This window comes from Heteronotia binoei, chromosome 12, assembly GCF_032191835.1.
Source record: "Heteronotia binoei isolate CCM8104 ecotype False Entrance Well chromosome 12, APGP_CSIRO_Hbin_v1, whole genome shotgun sequence".
NCBI lineage: Eukaryota > Metazoa > Chordata > Lepidosauria > Squamata > Gekkonidae > Heteronotia > Heteronotia binoei.
This window is the reverse complement of record NC_083234.1, coordinates 53,650,681-53,675,161: the sequence shown is the minus strand read 5'-3', so window position 1 is coordinate 53,675,161 and position 24,481 is coordinate 53,650,681. Positions and strand designations below refer to the sequence as shown.

Below are 24,481 nucleotides of genomic sequence, written 5' to 3'. Positions count from 1 at the left end.
TCTTCCAGAGAAGTTCCACTGACCTAAAAGTTATGTCTAACTTCAGTTTCCTGAGCCACCACAAGAAGTGACTCTCCTTATTGGTGCTTGGTATTATGTCCCACTGTTGTCCTCTGTAACAGTAGTATTTGTCCCCCAGTTAACTTGGAACTGCAGCATTTAGGGCCATTTTCCCTCCCTTGGTCCTTTAGAATGAAAGCTTTGCCACTGATGGGCTGAGCTGGAGTGTGAGGGTATGGAATGTTTGCAGATATTCCAGTTTATCAAGCAGAAAAGTTGCCAGCCTTTCAACTTCTGCAAGGGGAAAGAAAGCTGTCGATTTAATCGGATTAAAACCTAGTATGGGCCCTTACAATAGCACAGATCAGGCTGAGGACTGGAAAGAGATCCTAGGAGATGGGAAGGCTTAAAGGGGAGAACCTGGAGGCTGAAGGAAGGAGCCAGCAAGCAACAGGGTCATATTTGCTTTTGTGAGAAGCATGGATTTTTGTTTTAAAGCAAGAGCAGTACCCCTCCCCGACTCAGTTCTCTTGCCATTCAGGTGAACTGAGATCCCTCCAAGGCAGAGAAGGTCTTTATTTCCCTCCTTGCATCCCAGTCAGGCAAGCTGCAGCTTTCAACCCCTTCTGTCAGCTCCCATTCGCTGCTATCTCTGCAGCTCCATCGCTGCCACCTCCTGTGCCCAGGCCTCTTCACCCCCTCCCCGCATGGAGGTTTCAATTCCGATCAGCAGCTCGGGCTGACACGAGGCACTGATTCTTAATTAGCAGAGCCCGACCTTGGCTCTGCCTGCAAGTCTCTCCTGTCACTTCCCCAACATACTAATTATCTTGGGAACACTGAGTTTTATGGCTTCTGCTCGAACCCGGGGCTTGGCTGGTCTTGTCAGATGGAGGGTTTTCTGCCAGGAGTGAGAACATGGCTGGCTTGGAGGGCAAAGCGACCCAGGGCCTGTTGCGGTGGCTGCTGCTCCTCTGGATTGATGCCGGTTGTGTAAGAGGCTGAAACGTGGCTTGTTGCTGACGCTACTCTGAGAACTAGTCAGGTTCCTGGCAGTTGGGGAGGGGGCTATGGGGGGTGCAGTTGTAGTCCTCAAGGTCCAGCGACTGCCTCCAAGGGATGTGCGACTGACAGAGAAACAAGGAGAAAGAGAAGTTGTTCAAGTAACTGAGCTCTTGGACAGGCATGGCCAAAACCAAGAGGGCATGTGCGCCGCAAGGAGAGAATGCAAATCATTCTAGCTCATCAAAGGGACTGACGACCTTTTATTAAAACATCATCCTGGAGACTGTAACACTTATCTTTCCAAATTCTACTTTCTTAAACCATATTGAAAGCTGAAGAGCCAATTTGCACATTGTGAAATTCACATGGGGGGGACGCACGGACTTGTCGGCAGACTGACACAAGTCTGGAATTCCACACTGGGAACTCATTTCCAGTCCCAAGCATATGTAGGGGGTCTGATTTGGATTGGTAGCACAACATACAGGGAAAGAGCTTAAGCTTTTCTCCTCTCTGAAACAGACATGGGAGCCACTGTTTGCCCCATTGGCCTTCTGCAGTTGTTTTGTGTCAGGGGAACAAGATAGGGAGAGGGGCACACACCTATGGATCGAGGTCTTTACACAGAACTCCAGGTGCCCAGCTGATTCAAGGTCATCATGCCTATCATGTGGATTTTGCAATGTGTTAAAACTGGCCCCCAGAGAGGGAGATTTTATAGGGCACCTGTGACCTTTCCTCTGAAGGAGAGAGACGCACCCCCTTGACTTTTTGCATAAAGACTACATAGGGGGTCACTCCATTGCTTTTCACAGTGGCTTTTGTGGCTTTGGCAGCCATTGCACCAATATCCACCCTCATCTTGTGTCTATTTACATGCCTAGCAGCCAACATGCCATTTAGCTATCATATCTCATAGTCATTGATGGGACCAATTCTCAATTCACTGATACATCTGTAAGCACAGAGGTCCACAAGTTAATTACATGTTGTGAGAAATCCTTTTGTATATCCTAAATGTTGATTTCATTAACTGTGGGAGAGGAAAGGACTGTTATCTGATGCTTGCCTGACTGTCTTCTCCAGAGCTTCCAATAGGAATTGGAAGCTTCTAGAAGGCACTCATTTCTATGACTAACAATTACTTCTGCCCTAGTAATTTAATGCTTCAAATATTTGACAGTCTTTTGGCAATATTTCAATAGCGCTCCAGGGGAGTTTTTTCTTTTTTTTTTTAATGTTTGACTAGCTAAATGCCAACTTCAGATCAACTGCCTGGACTTTTCCACATCTGCTCTTCACTGCCCTCTCTTCTCCCCCCCCCCCCTTTTCAGGATTTCTTGACCGACCTCATGATGTCTGAGGTGGACCGCTGTGGTGAAAATGAGCACCTTATTTTCAGAGAGAACACCCTCGCCACAAAGGCCATCGAGGAATACCTCAAGCTGGTGGGGCAGAAGTACTTGCAAGATGCCTTAGGTAGGTGCCGGGGAATTACTTCTTTGCAAAGGTGTACTGTTGTCTTAAATATTGCTTTGAAAGATCAGGCCAGAGTTTCATCTCAGCCAGCATTGGGTCCCTAACATTTGGTGTTCAGAAATACACTGCCTCTTTACATGGGGGGAGGATCTTCTTTCGAACAGCAGATGCTTGAGGCCTGTCTGCACCTCTGTGGGGTTCTGGTAATTCTAAATCTAGTTCAATATGGAAAGTCTAAAGTTGTTTCCTGATTGTTGCCCAGAAACAGATCACAGCCAGTGCAGTTACTAAAACCTCGATATAATGCGTACCCTTCAGGCTTCTAAAACTTGTCTTTCTGCATCTTTTGTCTTTCTGACCCTCTGATGTTTTCAGGCGAGTTTATCAAGGCTCTGTATGAATCAGATGAAAATTGTGAGGTAGATCCTAGCAAATGCTCATCCTCAGACCTCCCAGAGCATCAAAGCAATCTGAAGATGTGCTGCGAGCTGGCATTTTGCAAAATCATCAACTCATACTGGTCAGTATGCCCTAACCGGGGCGACAGCAACATCGTCTTGAGCTCTCAGTGTATCTCCATGACCCAGTTTTAAAAAACCAACAGCAGAGGAATTTTTCTCCTGAATTAATTCTTTGCATCTGGTGAATCTGATTTTTGTTGTTGTTGTTAAACTGTTTAAAAGAATGCTGTCAGAGTATTGGCAGGGCATGAACGCTAACAAAAAAAATCCAACTTCCATATGCCCTGGAAGGTATCCCTTGCTCTTCAGTTTTAAGTTTAAGCTGCTGTTCCACAGTGTTGAAGCAAAGGTGCTCTGAACATGCTCAAAGATTGTATTATATCTGTTCCTTTAAAGAAGGAACATGACCAGAGGGGAGAAGAGATGATGCCAAGTGGGTGTGGTCCAAGGGGGAGTGGTGGGACTTGCAAGTAGGAATGCCCCTTGGCCGGAAATGAGTGGCCTGGTCTTCTCTTGAGCCTTGTTTTGCTGCCGTTTGTTGTGCACAGATTTGCAGATAGGGTCTTGTTTTGTTTTTTGCCTGCATGGCTGTAACTATAATCTGCTAATTGCTGCAGATCACCCTGTAGTTGTAGGCATTGCAACAGAGGATGGTGGAAAGTTGGCAGCTTTAGTGGTTAGAAAAGCCAGGAACAATGGGGCTTGCTCCAGAGATTGTTACTTGCACTGCTGTGTGGCCCTCATGCAGGGTGGGAAGATCCTTTCTTCTCCTTCACCCTGTGCCAAGAGGAGTGGGCAAACTCTTAGGAACATCCTGCCAAGCTGGAGCCAGCTGCCTTGCTTGTGTATGTATGTGTGTGTGTTTCTAATGTTGAAATGCAGCCACAAGGTATGGCTGAATGTAGAGAAGAAACGGTATGGAAAAAAACAGCTGCCGGGCTGTGCTTCTCTCTTGGGAAGGCAAGAACCTTATTGCCTAATCATTTTAATAATGTTTAAACATCAATAATATAATATATTTTTTATATATATATCATATACCTGCATATCCTTGCGGCATTTGTACTATGTCTGTACAACACCCCAGCAAGGCTGGTCAGTGTAGGGCAGGAGGTGAAGTTGAGAGAAAGTTGCTTGCCAAGGGCAGCCTCACAAATTGGTTGCTGAGGCAGGTTTTCTCAAGACAGATCAGAGAGATAGTTTGTTTGGGGGTGGGGTTTGGTATTTTTTCTAATTTTTATGTGCATGTGTGTATGCACCTGGAAGTCATGGCGCACTGACCCCTACTGGAGGCTTGGAGGATATTCTGGGAGGTGGCTGAATAAAGCCTGCCGCTGTCTCCTGACTGCTGGTATTCCAAGGAGGTCTCCCATCCAAGTACTTGCCAGAGTCGACACTGCTTAGCTTCTGAGATCTGATGAGATCAGGCTTGCCTGGGCTATCCTGGTCCGGGCCAGAGAGATAGCTAGGAGTGTAAACTTGGCTGTAGGAATCTGCTTGCTGGTTTACTTGGCAACATAGGTAGAGTGTCAAGTCAGGACCAGGAGCCCAGGTTCAAATCTTGCCCCCGGCTATGAGTCTCATAGGTGACCTTGGAACAGAGCCATGCTCTCTGAGCCTTGCCTACCTTACAGGGTTGTTGTGAAGATAAAATGAGAGAGAAGCTATACACGTAGGTTGACCCCAGAGCTCTGTGGAGGAAATGCAGAATAAAAGGATGTGATGAATAGTTAGAACAGCAGTGCCTGTTGAGCTGCTCACTGTGTGGCAGTTTTACAATGAGAGGAAATTGTTCTGATTTGCTGCATTATTTGGACATCTGGAGGATCTGGGGTGTCAGCAGATTTTTTACCCCCAGCACCAGGAAACTGGTTGCTAGGAAGCTGGTTAACAGATCAGGTTCCCCATGCAGAAAAGGCCGGCTGAATGAAATCCATCTTGGGCTCTAAAATTAAGCCCTTCTCTGGCTTCATTGTATTGAGAAATCTCTTCCACCTCCCCAGATAGTTCATCTTTTAAATGAAGTGAGGGCCTTTTGGGAAAAATGTCTACCCTGCCAAAATCACTTTCCTTAACTCAAAAGCAGAGACTATTTGGGGGTTGTCTTACTTGTGCCAGAGGACTGGGCCTTCCCTTCCACTGAAGCCGCTCCTCCTCCAAGATGGCCTGTGGGATAGGGAGTGCCCTCTCGCCCATCTTTAACCCCCTCTTGTCTTTGCAGCGTGTTCCCGCGAGAACTGAAGGAAGTTTTTGCCTCCTGGCGGCAGGAGTGCAGCAGCCGCGGCCGGCCTGACATCAGCGAGAGGCTAATCAGCGCTTCCTTGTTCCTCCGCTTCCTCTGCCCGGCCATCATGTCCCCATCTCTCTTCAACCTGCTGCAGGAATATCCTGATGATCGCACTGCCCGCACTTTGACCCTCATTGCCAAGGTCACGCAGAACCTGGCCAACTTTGCCAAGTAACTCCTCTTCCCTTTCCCTTTTACTAGTTCGTTTCTAGGGATTTGCAGGTCAGCAATCACTCTGAGTTTGTTTGTGTTCAGAGGAGCAAGTCATGCAACCTGTGCCCCATTACGCAAATCAGTCTGATTGAAACAGTTATCTTCCATAATTAGGTCTGATTTGTTAGCCTGGGGGTGGAGCAAAAAAAGCTCTACAAGGTGCTGAAGTACCACTTCCCAGTTCCTAGGAAATCTGGATCACATTTATGTCATAACTGTGTGAAACTTTATCCAGCTGCTTCTCTGGCTTCTGAGATATCAGTGCATGGGAAATCTTTCATGAAGGGCATATCAAATGGAAGAAGACGACATTGGATTTATATTCTGCCCTCCACTCCAAATCTCAGAGCAGCTCACAATCTCTTTTATCTTCCTCCCCCACAACAGACACCCTGTGAGGTGGGTGGGGCTGAGAGAGCTCTCACAGATGCTGCCCTTTCAAGGACAACTCTGTGAGAGCTATGGCTAACCCAAAGCCGTTCCAGTAGCTGCAAGTGGAGGAGTGGTGAATCAAACTCGGTTCTTCCAGATAAGAGTCCACACACTTAACCACTACACCAAACTGGCTCTCTTGCTGCTCTTTAAAAAAGCATTGTGCTCCCAACACTATTCAACCACTCATAGTTATGCAGAGTCTCTTACCCAGAGTCAAACCAGTGGTCCATCTAAATATTTCCAGTTTGCTCCACTGGACTCACAAAGTTTGGTTTAAATGTGATGCTAGTGAGGCTGTGAAGAACTGGTCGCTGGGACTTCATGCTCTCACAGCATGTCATTTAAACTGGAGTGCTACCCCTGCGGGACAAGACAGAACACCATGCAAGGGAAAAGACCTACAGGAAGGAGCTTTTGCTGTGCTATGTTTTGCTGTGCATTATGTTTAAATCAAACTAGGGGACTTAACTCACCCTTCTAAATGAAGGCCTTTTTGAACCAGAAGTGCCAGGGGAGGTAACACCATGCGATTCCTATAAGCTATGGTCTCTTTTTTAATAACCTGGCCAGCACGGGCAAAATTAATGGGACGACAGTGAATGCGTTGCCCCGGGCTTTTTCAAGGGAGAGATGTACGACATCTAGCCATGTTTGGGGGGAAGGAAATCAATGAGCAGGCTCCTTTTGATGGATGCCTATTTAAGCCGTGGTGGAAATTGACCAGCTATTGATTTATTACTTATTGGTTAGATTTATAACCAGCTCTCCCTTGGCAGCTAACAAAATGACCATCACTGTGGTTAGAAGATTAATATCCTTCTTTTTCTGCCCTCCAAATGGTGTGCGAGATGACTCGCAGCCTAAAGAAAGATCACGAATACAGTGTAAGAGTGTAAAACTGATTTTAAAAGAAACCTAAAGCAGCCGCAGAATAAGAGTAATCATAAAAACAGCCACCAAGCATTTGAAACCATCCAGATCGAAAGTGGCTGTCAGTCATCGGGCGGAAACAGCTATTGGCAATAGAGTCTGCAGATTAAAAGAGCTGAAGGAAATGAAAACCCTGAATGCCCTCCAGAGTAAATGTATTTTCGTAAGCTTCCAGAAGGCAAGGGGTAGGCAGAGAAGAGCCTGTTGGGGCAGGGTGTTTCACAGACTACTGGGGAGGTGCGTGACTGGCACTGTTATGCTTAATATACCTACTAGCCTCCTTTCTGTTAATGCCTGCAGTGATGGTTAGATGGGGAGGGGGGTGGCTTTTGTGCCCACACGTTGGCTCAAGCCCTCCCTGCCCAATCTCAGCTTCTCGTTTCTGTGCATTTTTTTAAAAAAAGTCACTGAAACGGAGAGGATCAGTTCAGGAAACAGCAACGCTGTCAGCTTCTAAACTAAGCCCAGGGAGTCAGCGGAAACAAAAGAAGAAAGATTTGGAGAAATCTCTCCACTGGCTTTGCTCAGTAGCTGACAGCTGTTTATCCGGAGCTCGGGAGGGGGAGGCAAAACTTTCTCTGCCAATCTCTCCACTAGGCAGAGGGATGCTTTTCAGGCAAAATCATCTTAAGGAAGAGGCTGCTGCCATTTTCAGCAGGCAGGACATGTATGGCTGTGTGGCGTTTGTTGACAGAATTGACCCTTTCTATGCTTCTGGCCAGCCCCTCCCACCAAAAAGGTGTTCAGATCTTCTGCACCTCGTCTGGGAGTGTTTGCAATGGGAAGTGGCAGTGCCCCTGACTTGGGTGATACCCAGTCTTATCTTCTGGCAGACTATAGTTCTTAATAAGATGTTGCAGGCTGGTGTGTTAATTCCCCTTTCCCATACTCCCACCTGCTCTTGCCACCCTGGAACTGGATTCATAGCCTCCCTGTCTTCCTACCCAGTTGCATCTGTTTGGCTGGTTGTCAGGATTTTGCTAAACTTTCTTGTCCTTGGCCTCCTTTGATTCTCCTTTAATACCCCTCAGTTGCCTGGCCTTCAGTTGCCCGACTGTTCTGGCAGCTGCCTTCCACACAGCTTCCAAAACCCCAGGTTATGCATGCCTCCTTGTTCTTTCCCTACAACTGCACAGAGAGCCTCCTGCCCCTGCAGCCCCATGTAAAGTGGTTTTTTTTTTTTTCTCCCAGCCAATCTGTCCTTTTGCATACCCACTGGAGACTCAGGGCAGAGTCCTTGGTCAGTGCATGACCCTGCTTCTGGTTTCAGGAAACCATGGATTTAAATGCCAACCCACCCAGATTGAGCTGATATGGGCTCCAACTTCAGGGAGCATCTAAAACCTTACTTTGTATGCAGAAAGCCACAGCCTCTGGCATCTTGAGTTTAAAAGATCTCAGGAAACAGGGCAAGACATTTTGGGAAATTAGAGGTTTTGGAGAGTTGCAGATGCTCAAGAGTCGGCTGTTCATGTACAGAAGGAGCGCATGGCCACAGGGACAATTCCCAGCATCTCTTTGAGCAGGTGGTGGGAAAGCCCTTCCTTTGACCGGCAGTAGCCCTACAGGGTCTCAGGCAGAGAACACAATACTTCCTTTGCATGGCCCAATAGTCTAAGGCAACTCCATGACTGACCGCAGCAACTTCCAAGTACCAGCTGTCTTTCCTCAAAACATTTTCCAAACAAATCCTTCTAGAAGTCATCAAAGGCATTTTCCAAACAAATCCTTCTAGTAAGGTCACGCACACTGGACAAAATTGCCCACAATTGATTTTTTTTCTGGCAGGGCTGCCATATTCATCTTCTGCAGCCAGAAGAGTGTGATGGCATCTTACAAAGTAAAACAAGTACTGCAGTAGAGCTTCCACACACCCCCCCTTGTTTATGACATTCAAGACCCCTTAGCATACTTTTCTCACACTTGGCCTTGAACATGCGGAGATGGGAACTACAGCAGAGGGAAGATCTTAATTACTCTTCTTTGTGGGAAGTCATCAAAGGCTTCTGGGATATCTTGACTTTTCTGGGGGAGTGAATAGAAGGCTGGCTGGCACATGTTAGCACCATGGCTGACCTGTTCTGCTCCAGCCTCTGGCATCGATAGCCATCCAGTGACATGTTATCATTTTTCAGATTGTATCCCAGACTCCTCCTCTGTTTGTCATCACAGGTTCGGCAGCAAAGAAGAATACATGTCATTCATGAATCAGTTCTTGGAACACGAATGGACAAACATGCAGCGGTTCCTGTTGGAGATCTCCAATCCCGAGACTCTTTCCAATACGGCAGGCTTTGAAGGGTATATTGACCTGGGCCGGGAGCTGTCCACCTTGCATTCTCTGCTCTGGGAGGTTGTTTCACAGCTGGATCAGGTAACCATAAAGACAATAGGACTGCCCTTCAGAAAATAAGAACCTTAGAACTGATTTGCTAGATTGGTCCCAATTCCCATCTAGTCTCCATGTTCAGCCCCTCACGGACCATGCTCAGTCCTCATCCAGCAGGATTTTAAAGGATTTCCTTTGCTTTTGGATCATTTACAAAGTCATGTTAAGCTTCATATCTGGGAAGTCCCCTGAGTGTGTTGAGATGCCTGTGCTGTCTTGTTGTCCACCCCTGGGGCAGCCAGTTTACTATTAGGGATAGTAATTAGACAGATTCTTGGAGGATGAATCTAAGCTAGTGGCTATCCTTGTATCACTTGGCAGTGAATTCCCATAGTTAGTCTGAGTTGGGTGCAGACTGGCTTCCGCCTTAAAGTTCTGGCCAGGGCAGACCCCCTCCAAAGGTTTTTGCCTTTCCCCTTCTACCGCACCAACATTCCACATCTTTTTCTCCTGTTCCCCATGAATCCGACTGTCAGGTTTCTGCACAACACACTGCACATGTACCTCTGTGACAGAATGCACAAAAGCATAAGCGAATAATTGGGAGCTGTAAATTTACAATGTATGTTTCAATAAAACGGATTGAAATAAAATATTTCAGCACAGCTGAGAGATCCAGTCTGCCCCTCTTTGGCAGGATGTGCACACTGATTGTTCCACTTGGTGTCACTTCCACAGACATGGATTTCAGGATAGCGAGTTACGAGCTGCACTCAGGAAAGCCACTTCTAGCATTTGGTGGCCAATGCAATCTGTTAAGGAAATGTTTGATAAAGCAGCTCAGAGTGTTCCGGCCCTGGGTCTGGCTGGCAGCAACCTTGGCCACCTCTCATCTGTCCTGCCTGCTTTCCTTTCCAGAGCACAGCAACCAAACTTGGACCGCTGCCACGCATTCTTAGGGACGTCAACGCAGCTCTCAGCAACCCATCCTGCGTGCAAGTCTCAGTCAGTGCTGATCATGCCGTGTCAACGCCAAACGCCGGCAACAGCATCTCCGTTGGGCTGCAGAAGATGGTGATCGAGAATGATTTATCTGGGTAAGAATGAGCAGAGAGGGGTGATTGGAAACTAACGCTGCTGGACAGGGCTGCTCTTGCAGAGGAGCTGGCTGAGGAAGCCCCTCCTCCTCCCTGGATAATGGAGCAGGACCACACAGTGGGGTCTAGGGACTATTCCCTCCAGGAGTTATAGCCAGCCAGCACCAAGAGTTTGCGTGCATCAGCCCTGTGCTATTTCTGCACCTGTCTGATACAGATTTTAAAAATGCAACACCAATCGCAGCCCACGCAAATCTAAAGGCTCTCCAAGCGAAAGAGATTGTAAACTGGAGCTTGTGTTATATAACTGTTTCATTAGAAGGGAGAGAGAGGGGAGGCCCGCTCTGTAATCAGAAGAGTTCGCCCTTCCCAGCAGGGGGTGTGACGGTTTACATTATGCACAAAGGGGTAATTTTCTGTGAACAAAACTCCAGCCCCAAGCCCTGCCTTGTAAAAAAACCACACCGGCTTTGATCAGGGGGCTAAGAGCATTATCTGTTGCAAAGCCCTTTTCTTCATCTGCTGGAAATCAATTGCTCACCCAACTTGGCCATTGCTCACAGCCAACAGTGGCAGGAAACACACAGGCCGAGTTGCGGCCCAGCCCATTCAAGGGGCTCTGGCTGGGCAGAAGATAGACTGTGGCTTGCCAGTGGGCTCTTTGGCCAGGTTCTGTGGACTCTCTTGGGATTGCTGGGATCCGTGCATAAGGAAGTGGGCCTTATTCTGACCCTGTAAGGCACTTCTTAAGTTCAACTGCATGTGGGACTGATGCCTCAGAGTCAAACATGGCATGACAAACAGCATTCCTTGGGGGAGGGGGAGGGGTATGGAGTGGGGAAGAGAGAGTTAATTGTTCCCCCCACCACCACCATCACTACCATGCTGTTTCTGAGTTTACAATGCCCCCCTCCCTGAATTGCTAAGCCCCAATAGGGAAACTGGAGGGACTCGGTGCAGATATTGGTCTTCATACCATACCAAAGCATGAAACAGACAGTGTGAAGGAGGCTGTTTCCAGCTGGGGACGTGGCATGGGCCAGAGTGGGGGGATTAAATGGTCCTGTTTCATGACTCTCAGTGTTCACTTATTTGTCTGGGTATCAAGTCCGAGGTACTGCAGTTTCCCGTGTGCTTTGACCCTCTGTTTCTAGGCTTGCTTTGCAATTTTTAAGTGATACCTATTGGGGGACGGGGATTCTGCTATATACAAATGAATAAATAAATAGAACTCACAAGACCCAAACCAGCACAACCTGCATTAAAACATGAGTCTATCACAATCAAAACTGTCCTTTCAAAATCCATCCATGATGCTGGGCACACAGAATTTAAAAGAAGGGAATGATTGACCCAAAAGGGAAGCATTTGTAAGTTCCTTTGATTGTGGTAGGAGAGCAGAGGTCCCTTCAACAATCCCTTCTGTTGAAATCAGTGGGGGCTTTAAAAGTCCTCAGACAGGTTTCTACAGTCACAAAGGTATGTTTGAAATGTGTGGATGAAATGCTGGACGTAATCTCATCATTATTTAAGGGGCGGGTGGGCATTTGCTGAGCAGTATCCTTGTTCTCCACTCCTGGCCCCCATGTGTTCTTAAGATGCTGCATGTGCATGTGGGCTTGTGTGCATGTGCAGCATCTGCAGGAATCATGGCTTTCCAGACTTGAGGCAGCCACTGAGAGCAGTAGGAAAATGTGCAGAATGATTGGGAAGAGGATGGAGGGCCAGTTGGGATGGAGAACCGTCTCCCACCTTTCCCACCCTCAACCTATGCATTGTTCAGACTTGCGCATGCTGATGCACGAGCATTAGTACTGCTGGGGTTTTTTTGTTGCTTGCTTGCTTTCCTGTGACCAGGTTCTGCTGCCTTTTGTAGCATTTACAGCTGTCCTCTTTTTTTCTCCTCCTCCTCCTTCTCCTCCTCCTTCTCCTTATGCATTTTTATTTCCTCACAGTCTGATAGATTTCACACGGTTACCGTCTCCAACCCCTGAAAACAAGGACTTGTTTTTTGTCACAAGGTCTGCGGGGGCACAGCCCTCGCCTGCCCGGAGCTCCAGCTATTCGGAGGCCAATGAGCCCGATGTGCAGATGCCCAACGGCAGCAAGAGCCTCTCCATGGTGGACTTGCAAGACAATCGGATTTTGGACAGTGGGGCCACCATACCAGGGACGGCCGACTCTCTCAATGACAGTCAGTCCTCCATCGGGCAGGTCCCGGGTGTCTGGTGCACACGAACTCAGCAGAACAATGTGGTCGGCATGGCCACTGTACGTAGGGTGGGCCAAACCCCAACAACACCCAACGCCGAGAGTGCCCCCGGCAGGCCCCAGCTCTTGGCTCCCCTCTCCTTCCAGAACCCAGTTTACCAGATGGCGGCAGGGCTGCCACTATCGCCCCGGGGCCTGGCGGACTCCGGGTCTGAGTGCCACAGTTCGCTCAGTTCTCACAGCAACAGTGAGGACTTGGCAGCTAACAAACACGGCTTCACCAATCCGGCTGCCACCGAGGACTTCAACCGGCGAGCAGGTGAATTGGCCCGCCGGCAGCTCTCACTCACGGACAAGGCGGGGCAGCCAACGATGCCCCGGCAGAACAGTGGCGGCCCCCAGAGGCGGATAGACCAGCCACCGCCCCCTCCTCCTCCTCCACCCCCCATTACACGAGGCCGGACTCCTCCCTCTTTGCTGAACACCATGCAGTACCCAAGGCCGTCCAGCGGGGGCATGCTCTCCTCCTCGCCCGATTGGCCAGGCAGTGGAGCACGGCTCCGGCAGCAGTCCTCCTCCTCCAAGGGTGACAGCCCAGAGATGAAGCAGCGCACCATGCACAAGCAGGTCAGTGATGTGGAGCCAGGCAGTGTCATCCTTCAGACTGGACTGAAGAGTTGGATGAGGGGGTAGGGGAAAGTGCCTTGGGCCAGGAGGGGGATCCAGTGGCCTATTTCTGTCCCTGAGCCATGAAGGGGTTGCGTGGCCTTCTTTGTTTTGGCCTTCATCCCTGCCTGAAGACCTCCAGGAAAGCCCTGCTCCATCTCAGGTCTGTGTTCCATGGCAGCAACCAGTCCCTCTGTTTCCATCCGAGTGCTGCTTTGCCCTTACATGTGCCAGCTTGACCATCCCATGCCATGCTGAATCAGTGCCATCTCACAGGCTCAGGCCAGCCCCAAACCATTTTGTCTTCTTTTGGGTACCATTGGAATTAGCAAACCCTTTGAATGCATCACTTGCCACTGTAAACCCTAAAGGACAATCTGAGAGCATGGGCAGGACAGGAAGAAGGGCCTGGAGACCTGGCTCATCTGCTCATGGCAACAGCGGGCATCTGTTGGGCTGAAGATGGAGGCTTGCCTGACCATCTTCTCCAGTAAAGGAGAGCCCTCGCCCATTCACCTCTCCCCTGACAGGCATGTCCTTTTCCATGTGATTTTGTTTAAAACAAAAGTACGCAGGCTATAGTGGTAACACAAAACCATTCCCTGGGTAAGCCAATTCTTCCTATGCCCAGCTTGTTCCCCACAAACAGAAGATACTGGGTTTTGCTTTATTGGGGAGTTGACAGTGGTATGATAAGAGTCTTACTTGCATCTCACTGTGGTCACAGGTTGAATGAGCTGTGTGGCTGCAAAGACACAACCGTTTGACCAGAGACAGTAGCAGTACCCCCCCCCCCAAAAAAGGAGCATATACACCATGGGACACAATGACAATCTGTTGTCCCATGAACTCTGTGAACTACTATATCTTCAGACTTTTGTTCATGCCACAGTTGTATCCTGCAAGCAAAAAAACCCAGACCAAACAACTTTGCTTGCCATAAAGAAACCTTTAGTTAAGGCTCCTATGAGTCTGAAGTACCCACCCAGGGAGGAGGTTGTCCATTGCATCTCTGAACAAATCACCGCAGGGGTGGGGGGGAGCAGGGAGTCAGCTGTGTCCTCTCTGCATTGTATATGGTTGGATTAGTCAGTTGCTCCTGATGAAAAGTTCCAGCAGAATTGTTGCGGGCGGAGTCTGTCTATTGCATCTCTGAATCAGTTGCCATTATTACTTGCTGCCTTGAAAACAGGAAGCGCATGCATACTACAGATGCAGAAACACAGGGATGTGCTCCTCTGTACTCAGTTTTTGCAATTTAGATGCTGAAAACAGACCATTGGGGGCATAAAAGTGAAGTGGGCCTCCTGTATTAAAAACTGTGATGGGTTAGGCCAAAACATGAGTGTTTGGGGCTCGTAGTTCGTACTTGCTTCATGTCCATTTTGGTTTCCGCTTTCTTTTTCTTTTTTTCCCCTTCCCCTCTACCCCCCTCCCTTTCGCTATGGTTATATGTTTCATTTTAGGCCCCTTCTCCTGTGAACCCCAATGCCCTGGACCGCACGGCCGCTTGGCTGTTGAATATGAACGTGCAGCTCTTGGAAGACGAGAGCAGCGACCCCGAGCCCAAGCGCAGGGATAAGGGCCGAACTAAAGACGAGCTCAGCCAAGGGGAAAAGGTAACAGCGGCTGGGACGCGATGGTCGCGTCTCAAAAGAGAGAAAGAGCGCACATGCAAGACAGCTGCCTTTCAGACAACTCAGGTCTTCTTTGCACCTCACTCCCAGGAAACCTACAGAACATGCGCTATGTGCATGCCTTTCCATAAGAAGTGGGAGGGTTTGAATAAACATGAGTCCCAGGGATGCAGCATTAGACAGCAGCACTTTGGATTGATTGGGCCCAGACCAGCACAGAGTGCTCCTGCATAAGAGGACAAGAGGGGCCATAGCTGGGGGAGGGAACAATGACTCAGTGGCGGAGCATGCCAGAGGTCCTTGGCAGAATTTGCTTTTAAAGGATCTTGGAGGTAGAAAGTGCTTGGAAAGACTTCTTTTCAGCCTGAGACCTTAAGGAGCCACTGCCCATCACAACAGACATCATGGAATTAGATGGCCCTTTCTGGACATGATGCAGTACCAAACCAGGACTTCTCAGTGGAGGTCATCAATGGCCCTGTTTGCAAAGTACAAAAGTGGTTGTTTGCATTTTCACAGTGCACCTTTCAAGCACCTTGGGAGTTAGCCTAAAGGGGAAAAAATCTGCAGGGAAAGTGACTCTCAGCTTGAAAGAAGTAGACTAGAAAAACAACAACCTGCAACCTTAGTTCTCATCATAGTAGGTGCTGCCAAAGGAGATTTTTTCCTCTTGTATTGACCTGTCACCCAGTTTAATATTAAAAGCAGATCCATCATTGCTCTCCAAACTGCTGCCTTTCTCCTCCTCAAGCATCACTCTGCGCATTCAGTTTTATATCCATTGTCACCAAAGGACATCATAAACTCTGAGGCATGTGTGACCACTATACCCTTTCTTCAGTGGCACAACCCCACACACTTGCCCTTAGGGTGTGGCTGGCGCATCATGCTTCTCTCCATTTGCACGCTGAAGAAAACAGCAGGTTCTCCATCCTCATGAAAAGCAGCAAATGCAATTCATGGATGCAGATTTGATTTTTCCACCCCATGTCTAGAACCATGGTGGCTCTTTGAGGCAGACAGGCATTTCCACCTGTCACTCTTCATGGTGCTGTTGTCATTCTCGCAGTCGCCAGCATTCAAAAGTTCCGTTTGCTTAGTTCCTGTTTCTGTGACGCCTCTCTTCCAATACGGAGTCCAAGGCAGCCTAAAACCAATTGCTAAAGCTGCTTTCGTCCAGGAGTGGAAGGGAGAACAACCAAATGTGTATTACAAACGCCTAGGCAAACAGGAGGGGCTTTGCCTGCCAACGAGAGAAGGCACCCAGTAGGTCTGCTTTAGGAGGGAGCTCAGTAAATAGCGTACAACTGCACTTCCCTCTGCCAGTCGCCTCCTACCTGAATGGAGATGCCCAATGAAAAGCCTCCAAAAAGGAGCTCAATGGGCTTCTGTACCTTTGCTGTCTCTCCTCTCTACCTCCAGCACCCCCTCCCCCCACTTTTCCAAACCTGTAATCTGTTACCCCAAAGCTCACTGTGACATTGACCCTCCGAGAAGAAGTTTGCTCTTCCCCTAATTCCACTATTTGAGATGCTGCTGCATTGCTCCCCCCTCCACAGTCTCCTGAGTTTGCCTTCAGAAGGAGGACCAGGGACGCTACTCCCCCATCCATGATAATCTCAGATGTGCAGAATCAAGGCTATAGACCCACTCTTGGTCACCCTGAAATGCATCGACCTGGGAAAGTAGCTCATTTACATAGATACAAATTGCCAGATTGGGGGCAGGGAGCACCTTGCCTAATGTGGAATTGGAATAAGTTTTAAAATATCCTCCCTGGCCTTGAAATGTGCCATTTTGCAGACTGCTCAGGGCAACAGAGCATAGCGGGGGCTGGAAACTACCAGCAGGTCAGGCTGCCCTGGCTAGTAATGGGTTTTGCCAAACTGGTGATTCCAAAGCTGCATTCTCCTGATAGGCAGTCAGTTTGTTTGAATGCTTTGTGTATCATCAGCCACGGCTACCCACATCAACTGCAAAGCAATTGCAAAATCGGTTTAAAAATCTTTGCTCTTCCAAGGTGATTGTTGTCCACAGGACTGACTGGCAGGCCCTGCACACGCTCCCTCTTTGCTACTCAACTGAACTGTAGCACAAGCCAGTCAACTCACCAGTGTGAAGTCAGAGGAAAATGCACCACACGCCTTCTGCATCCTGTTTCCCCGCCTTCCTGGTAGCTTCTCATTTTACACAGTGCAAAGCACAACATCACAGCACTCTGCGTTCTCTGCTCCTGACTGCCAAGAGACAGCTGTTGGCATGAGGTCCTAAGATGCTTTGCAGAGTCAAATCCAACATCTGTAGATTGGGTCCTTGGTATTAAAAAAAATCAATGCACAGTGTATGCAACCTTCAAATGCCTTTCCTGTTCTTGGGTCCAGCTTGCCTTCTCCCAGACTCCCGGGTCAATGTTGATCCAGTTCTGCTGAAGGTCTTTTCCACATGGCAATCATGCAGCCTTCATCCCAGATGGGCTTGGAAGAGAGAAGGCTGGATGCAAAGGCAGAGGCGCTGAGCAGGGGGGAAGGTGAAGGGCTAGGCAGGGAAAGGAGGAGGCTGCAGAGGGCAGGCGGAGGAGACTTTGTCCACTGAGCCTTTCCCTTCTCTTCAGTATCAGCAGGACGTGGTAGTCTTGCAAGACAAGCTGCGCATCTCCAACAAGAAGCTGGAAGAATACGAAGCCCGCTTCAAGTGCCAGGAAGAGACTACCCAGAAGCTGATGCTGGAATATCAAGCGAGGCTGGAGGAGAGTGAGGAGAGGCTGCGCCGGCAGCAGGAGGACAAGGAGATTCAGATGAAGGGGATCATCAGCAGGTAGGAGCAGAGTCCGGGTCGATAAGGGGATCCCTCCTCCCACCCACCCATCCATCCCAAGAACTACCAACCCAAGAATCACAGCTTGAGTGTTGCAAGGCCACCCCCTTTTTCTAGACCTTGGGTCTCTGGAAAGGGCAAAGAACAGGCTTCAATAAAGGGAGATCTTGCAGCAGGTCCATTATCAGAAGATTGAGTCCAGTTCCCTGCCAGCTTTACAAACAAAATGGAGGGTACATAGACCAGTAGATGGAACGCTGAACTGGTCACACACATCCTCAATGACTTCTCCAAATAAATAAATAGTAATAATAATAACAACCTAGCCAGGGGAAGCCCTGCTGGCAACCTGTGTTAATTCTTTGATGCATTGCTTCACACCCATTGCCTTATGACGTCTTTTTGCCCAGCCACGTAGCTAGAAAGTATACACCTGAGAAAGCAGTCTGAAGCAGCAAGGCCCTAACCTTAATCTTGGTTCCCGGCAACAGGCTGATGTCAGTGGAGGAGGAGTTGAAGAAAGACCATGCAGAAATGCAGGCAGCTGTGGACTCCAAGCAGAAGATCATAGATGCACAGGTGGGTCCTTGGGGCTCGAGGCACAGGTGGGTCCTTGGGGCTCATCCTTCAGTGCTGCAACAGCGAGTGGCATGATAGTAGCCCCAGCCCTATTGTCGCTTCCTCAAATAGAGTTGTCAGTCCTTCCCATCCACCCAGGCCTGCTGCTGCGCTTTCAGTGGCAGCCTCTTGCACAGAACAGTAATAGGCAAAGCATTAATGTGGGAATGACCTTCGCTGACTAGTTTCCTATATGTCAGGCTGTCAGGCAAGAGGTGATGGCAGTTCTCCCCACAGGAGATGGGTAGGGAAAAGTGTGATCCAAGCTGCTCCAGGGATTTGCTGAGTTTCTAATTTCAAATGCGCGCCCCTCCCCTGTGGCTCAGCGTCATTAGCAGGCAATCAGAGAATCTGCTGGCCTGTGCAAAGACACCGCTTGGCTGGCTCGTTAATTAGTCTCTGGGCACTATTCAATATCGAAAATCAGACAAGTCACTGAGAGATCTTCATCAGTGAGCTGCAAAGCCATTTCGGGCAGAGGCAAACGAGTGAGCTGTAGTCAGTACAGACAGGGAAGCAGAAGGGAAATGACTCTGCTTGGTCCAGAGTCACACAGGGGTCACCATCATGGCCAAGGAAGAGTTGGCTCTTTCGCTACTTTGAACTGCTAACCCATTAAGAAAAAATTTATTGACCAGTTGATCAGTCAAGAACATAAGGTGAGCCTTTGTGGAGCCTTTATTTTAAAGGGGCATCCTGTTTCCAGAACTGGCCAGCCAGGTGCCTGTGTGAAGAGCAACAACCCCCCCACCCACCCCCGCCCCCAGAATTTGCTCTTCAGAGGTTATACTGTCCCTGAATGTTTAGGCTCTATTAACCAATCATGTCAAACAGCTGTTGAGAGAGAAAGAAAGTGTCATGGAGAATCTTCCTAAAATGGATGATTAAACATGCACACTTGTTTTTATACAAGATCAAATCTACAGTTGCATATTCCCATAGACCCTCTGCAAGCGCTCATTAGATATATTAAAGCAGGACAATTGGCAATTTAATAAGCCAAAGGGTACCTGTCCTGGATCATGTCATCGTCACATAGCAACAGGCCAAAATCCAAATAGCCTAGAGGAGGGATCCCCAGCACGGTGTATGTGGGTGCAGTGGTGCCTGCCGACACCTTTTCTGGCACCCAGCAGCTGTTTTTAGGAAGTGGGTGGGACCAGGTAGAACTTCTGCTGTGCAAGGCTTCTGGTTGACTGCTGGAAATTTAGTTGGCTGTGTGGATTTTTTTTACTGTTGCTTTGACAGCAGCTGCCTTAACATCGCAAGGATCTGCACAGTGTTCCTGGAGTTAAGCTGTGGCAATCATTTTATGGCTGGCTCCTCATCCTGTGGCAGCCATTTTGTTGCTGTGCCTACCATGTGCCCACAGGCTCAAAAAGATTGGGGACCCCTGACCTGGAAACTAGAAACCAGGCTGCTTCCCCTCCCCAGTTAGATTTATCTGCCACATTTTTATCCTGACCTTCTTTCCCTTCTTGCCACAGGAGAAGCGCATAGCCTCACTGGACGCAGCTAATGCCCGGCTAATGAGTGCCCTCACGCAGCTGAAAGAGAGGTACAGCATGCAGACACGTAATGGGATCTCCCCCACAAACCCAACTAAATTGCAGATTACAGAGAACGGCGAATTCCGAAACAGCAGCAATTGCTAACCCGTGGGAGTGGCTGCTGCAGGAGAGAGAGAGAGTCTGGCCCAAGAGAGCACGCAGCAGCAGCAGCCGCCGCCACAGGCAGAGGGGTGAGCCATGTTCAGAGATGGTTGCTGCCCCACCTGGCCCTCCCCACACTGGGGGGACAAAACTCCCCCACAGCCCTCTTCATCAAAGATGGTGCACGTGACAGTCAAGACCTGCGCCCCATGCGTTCAAGGGACAGGAAGACCAAGCCGCGTGCAAGGGAATAAAACCACATGGCGGCGACCCAAAGTGTGGAAACGGAGTACCCTTTTCCTACTCGAGCTGCCCAAAAGGACACAGCTGGGATGCCAGAAGGGCCTTGTTGGTTTGTGAAGCGTTCTAGAGGGAGGAGCTGGGCCAGGCCGTGGGACATTCTAGCACAAGCCCGTAGGAAGCAGGAAGGCTGTCCTCCACAGCTGGGGGTGGAGACGTTGGTTGGGGAGCCCTCCGCTGCCCCACCATTGCGCTGGGCTCTTCTCTCTTGCTCAGTTCCACTTCCCACGCTCTGCCACCCAGAAATCCACTCAGCCGTTCTCAGGGGTACCTCTGCCTCGGGATTTGTTCCGTCCCTTCATCAAAGTCCCTCCTGTTTCCAAAGGCTGCCCCATTCCTCGCAGTGAATCTGCTCCTTCCCTTGAAGTTAGCAGGGAACGCCTTGCATGCTGAAGTGCCACGCATATGACTCAGGCCTAGAGAGCGCATGCTGAGAGAAAGTTCTGCATTGAGTCCCAGACATCTCTGTTTGGAAGGATTGCAGGTGTTAGGATAGATCTCTCTGTGTCGGATACCATGGCATGATGATGCTGCTCCATCTAGGTAGTGTTGGCCTAGATGACTCAGTGCTCTGGTGTGGGGTAAGGTAGCTTCATTTGATGACCATAGCTGGGTTGCAGTGAGAGCCTTGGTGTTTTCTGGAGTGACTAAAGAAATGAGAACCTCTCAGAGTTTTGGTCATTCCCAAACGAACATAGCAGGGATACGCAAGTAGACAGCCTCCATGTCATACTGGTTGCTTTTCCAATATGCATGGGACTCAATCTCCCTAAGTTGGATTCCAGAGAGTATTGTGCACCTAGATGGTCTTAAATGTGTCTTCATTTGAGGAAGCCACTGGTCCATTTCTCTCCTTGATAAGGAAGCCATCACTTTATTAAAAGAAAAGTGAACGTTCGAGAGCATTTTGCACTGAGAAATTCTGTGCTGCAGCAGTCTGGCTACGGCTGTGGCTCTGTAAGTTAGACCCCTGAGTCTCACAATTAGTGCCTGTCTTGGCCCAGAGGTCTTCTTTGGCGTGGCTTTCTGGAGAAGACCCTAGCTATGCCAGGTTGCATTTGCATAGCTCATAGTCAGGATTTTGTCTGGTGGGATTAGGTAGATTGCGAGGGAGCAGCTCACCTGTTTTCAAGGTTAGGCAGGTGTGGCCTCAGAAAGAAGGTTGTAGCTTTCCCTTTTTGTTAGGGAACACAGCCAGACTAAGCCACAGCAGCTGAGACCTTTCAGGACATGTCCGGCCAGCAAGTTCTCAGAATGGGGGTTGTGTGATTAAGTTCTAAAATGCAAAACGAAACAAAAATGACAAAAGATGTGCATGGTTTCCTGCCCCAGAATTTAGAGCAGATTCCCCCATGCCAATGTTGCTTATCCCGTGGCCTGCTGTTTAATACTGAATCAGGCCTCTGATGCCAAAAATGCTTTTCTGCTTAGAAGCACCTTTAATTGCTGAGTCAGCGCCCGTACACTGAGCACTCTCAGCTGCCCCCCAGCACCGCATCCCTGCACCCTGGCCAAACTAACTTCTGCTAACAATAGGGCCCTGCTCTCCCTTAGCTCTTTGATGGTGTATTAGTGGAAAGGGGTCTACAGCAGGGTATTCATGCCATCTGCAGTATTTGCCACTCAACAGGCAGAGGAGAAGAATCTGCGACCTGGAAGCATGAAGATTGGTAACTACTATCTCTTTTCTTTCACAGTATGCATTAGGAAAAAAAATTACCCAAAACCAAAGCAGGCCACTTTCTGGAGTACTGTCCTCTTTTAAGTGGGAGTGGGTGCTGCGTGGGAAGTTAACCACCGTGAAGGCCCGAAAGGGAATAACCAGCAAGAACAGCAGCTTCCGAAAAGTCTCTCCCCTTATCAGAGTCGCTGGGCAGCCGTAAGCCAGGATTAGCCGCTCCTAACTGCTTGCTCATGGCTTAGTGGAAAGGTTCACCTTCACTCACGGCAGGGCCTTGCGCTACTAACCTCCAGCCACCTTGTAGCTTGGGTTTTGCTTTTCAGTCAGTCCTGGTGAGCCCCCCTCCCCCTCAGTGTCTTGTCCGTTACAAGACCAGGGAAGGACAATGCGTAGGGGAGCTGCCCATTCCACCCTGTAAAAGAAACACGGTTGACACTTTGGTGTGTAGAATCTGAAAAGAAACAGGACATCCTTTGAATTCTGTGTGGCTCCCCAAAAAAAGCCTAAATTGCCTGGTGTTAAGCATGGGCCAGCACCAGCGTGCAGGCCAGTGCAAACTGCACCCAGACCCACAAATGTGGACTGTTACAAGAAAGAACTTTTTTTTTCCCAAGGAGCTGTTGTCTCAATTTAAAAACAGACAAACAAACTGAAGGCCTCAGATCTGCACCGCTATCCCACCCGGGACTGAATGTTCTCCTATCCTCAGACAATCATGTTATTTTGCTGCACCCAAAACTCTCCAAAATTCAAAAAGAACGGATCTTTTAAAACAGGCACCAGTGATTGTCAGCATTAAGAATACCCCTTCCTAACACCGTCCACCCAGCCCCCCCAAAGCACCAGTTCATCTGTAGGACGGAGTATTTTAAATGCACAATGCCATGGAAGATTGTATCAAAGAGAGTGGGCGGTGGACACAGTTCAGGCCCCCAAGCTAAAAGCTTGGCCACCTAGAGCCCTGCACAGTGCTCCAAGGTATTTGGTACAGAATTTTAATTATGCAGGTGGCCAACCCAGCCAGAAGCCCACTCCAAGGACCTCAGGCCAAAAGACTGCATAAATTTGCCAAGTGGCTGATCTTTGTCAGAGGTTGGATCTGTGCCCTTCAGCAGCTATTTCTAAAGATGTCAGGGAGGGGGTTCTGCAAGGAGCATCCTTTACGGAGGGTGGGGTTCCTGTTGCAGAACAAGACCCCTGCTATCAGCCTAGGTTTACATGGGTTTACTACTGTGAGTGAGATGCTGTTGCAGAGAAGATCCTGCTGCGCACGGGCTTTGTTTTTTCTCCCCGCCCCTCTAATTGCACATGCACGCTGGGTTACCCAATGCAGCCCATCACTTAAGGGCTCGGTAGTGGATTTGACATATGGATGTCCCTTACTCTTCTGACTGCCTCCCTGTTCTTTGCTGCAATGTTTGGTGTCCCTAGGGCTGTGTGGGGAAGAGTTTGCCAAAACCAATTTAGCAGTTTGACCTCTGCAGCGGTCGCCAAACAGTCTCTGGACCTTCAACAGAGTCGCATCTGACCATTGATAGTCTGCCATGGATTCCATCTCAATTCAAGCGGCCAGAGAGGTCTTTAAAAACTGATCCAAGCTCCATCCAACCTCTTAGTGCTTTAAGGTCTGAAAGGTTTTTTTCACACACAAAAAAACAATCTGCAGCAATTTTGTTTTGTTATTTGTAAAGTTGTATATGGGTGAGTGTGGCTGGGTGCAGTTACCACCCACCCACTGACGTGGTCCCATCGGCCCAAGAGGGATGGTCCCGCAGCCGATCATCGGTCCCTTTTACGCAACTGGGTCTTTCTCTGTTCTTGTGCTTTCTGCCGTAAGAACTTGTTATATAACATAACAGAAAAATGTAATTAAAAAAAATACACAGATCTTTCTGAATAGAAGTCGTACAAATTTTCTTTTGTGGTGGGGGGTGGAATTACTCCCAAGTGTATGATTGTAATGTTTTGGTTTTGCCCATTTGATACAGTACAACATGAACTCAAGTTTTGGTGCTGTCTGATGTTTTGGACAGGATTTGTTACTACCTGGCATAGGGGTAGAACTAGACCAAAGTTCAAAGTTCCAGTGTGGCTCTTGGGGAGGAAGGGGAAGGAGCCCAGTTCCTGATGAGCCGTCTCTGGTTCACTTTGGAATCCAAGAAATCCCAAGAAGTGTATGGAAATTCAGTCCCATGACAGCCTTTTGCTCCACATTTGGGGTGGCAGCATTCAAGCCAGAAAGGCACAACAGAGACCTTGGCAGACTGAAAGTGGCCCAGTCTACCAGCAATGCATCCTGTGCCTGAAATGAATATGCATGACCCCTACTTGGAGTGTCCTAGGTATCGCATAGGGCACTGTTTGCAAGGAAAGCTGATGATGAAAACACTTTTGCCCCATTCCAGCTAAGGAGACCTGTGCACAAATCATTTACTGAATCAGGAACTACGGACAGAAATCAGACACGCATCAAAGCATGGTTGCGGTGTGCGAGATGTGTGTTGACATCCTCGCACAGCTGGATGAGCCTAAATAATTTTTAGCACCACAGAGTTGATTGAGATGTTGCAGTAGGCCACACCAGAGAGGAATGAGAGAGAGAGACCAAATATACCAGTGCATTTGCACCAAAAATTAAGTGATAAAAACATCAAGACGGGGAGCAC

General features: G+C 48.8%; 1 protein-coding gene across 5 annotated transcripts in view; it reads left to right on the top strand.

Annotated features, from left to right (window-relative positions):
* The window catches only part of DAB2IP (DAB2 interacting protein), a 230,839-nt gene extending 207,099 nt beyond the window's left edge, over positions 1 to 23,740 (top strand). For 4 of the 5 annotated variants that reach the window (XM_060251745.1, XM_060251746.1, XM_060251747.1 and 1 more), the window contains 10 exons: positions 2,340 to 2,484; positions 2,860 to 3,004; positions 5,167 to 5,403; positions 8,983 to 9,184; positions 10,058 to 10,236; positions 12,192 to 13,074; positions 14,580 to 14,732; positions 17,362 to 17,564; positions 18,056 to 18,143; positions 19,670 to 23,740. In XM_060251745.1, the coding sequence (XP_060107728.1) occupies positions 2,340 to 2,484; positions 2,860 to 3,004; positions 5,167 to 5,403; positions 8,983 to 9,184; positions 10,058 to 10,236; positions 12,192 to 13,074; positions 14,580 to 14,732; positions 17,362 to 17,564; positions 18,056 to 18,143; positions 19,670 to 19,837 (2,403 nt within the window). In that variant the 3' untranslated portion in view covers positions 19,838 to 23,740. The remainder of the gene's footprint in view (positions 1 to 2,339; positions 2,485 to 2,859; positions 3,005 to 5,166; positions 5,404 to 8,982; positions 9,185 to 10,057; positions 10,237 to 12,191; positions 13,075 to 14,579; positions 14,733 to 17,361; positions 17,565 to 18,055; positions 18,144 to 19,669) is intronic. The other variant, XM_060251744.1, reaches the window with a different exon arrangement.
* Positions 23,741 to 24,481: the final 741 nt, after the last annotated feature.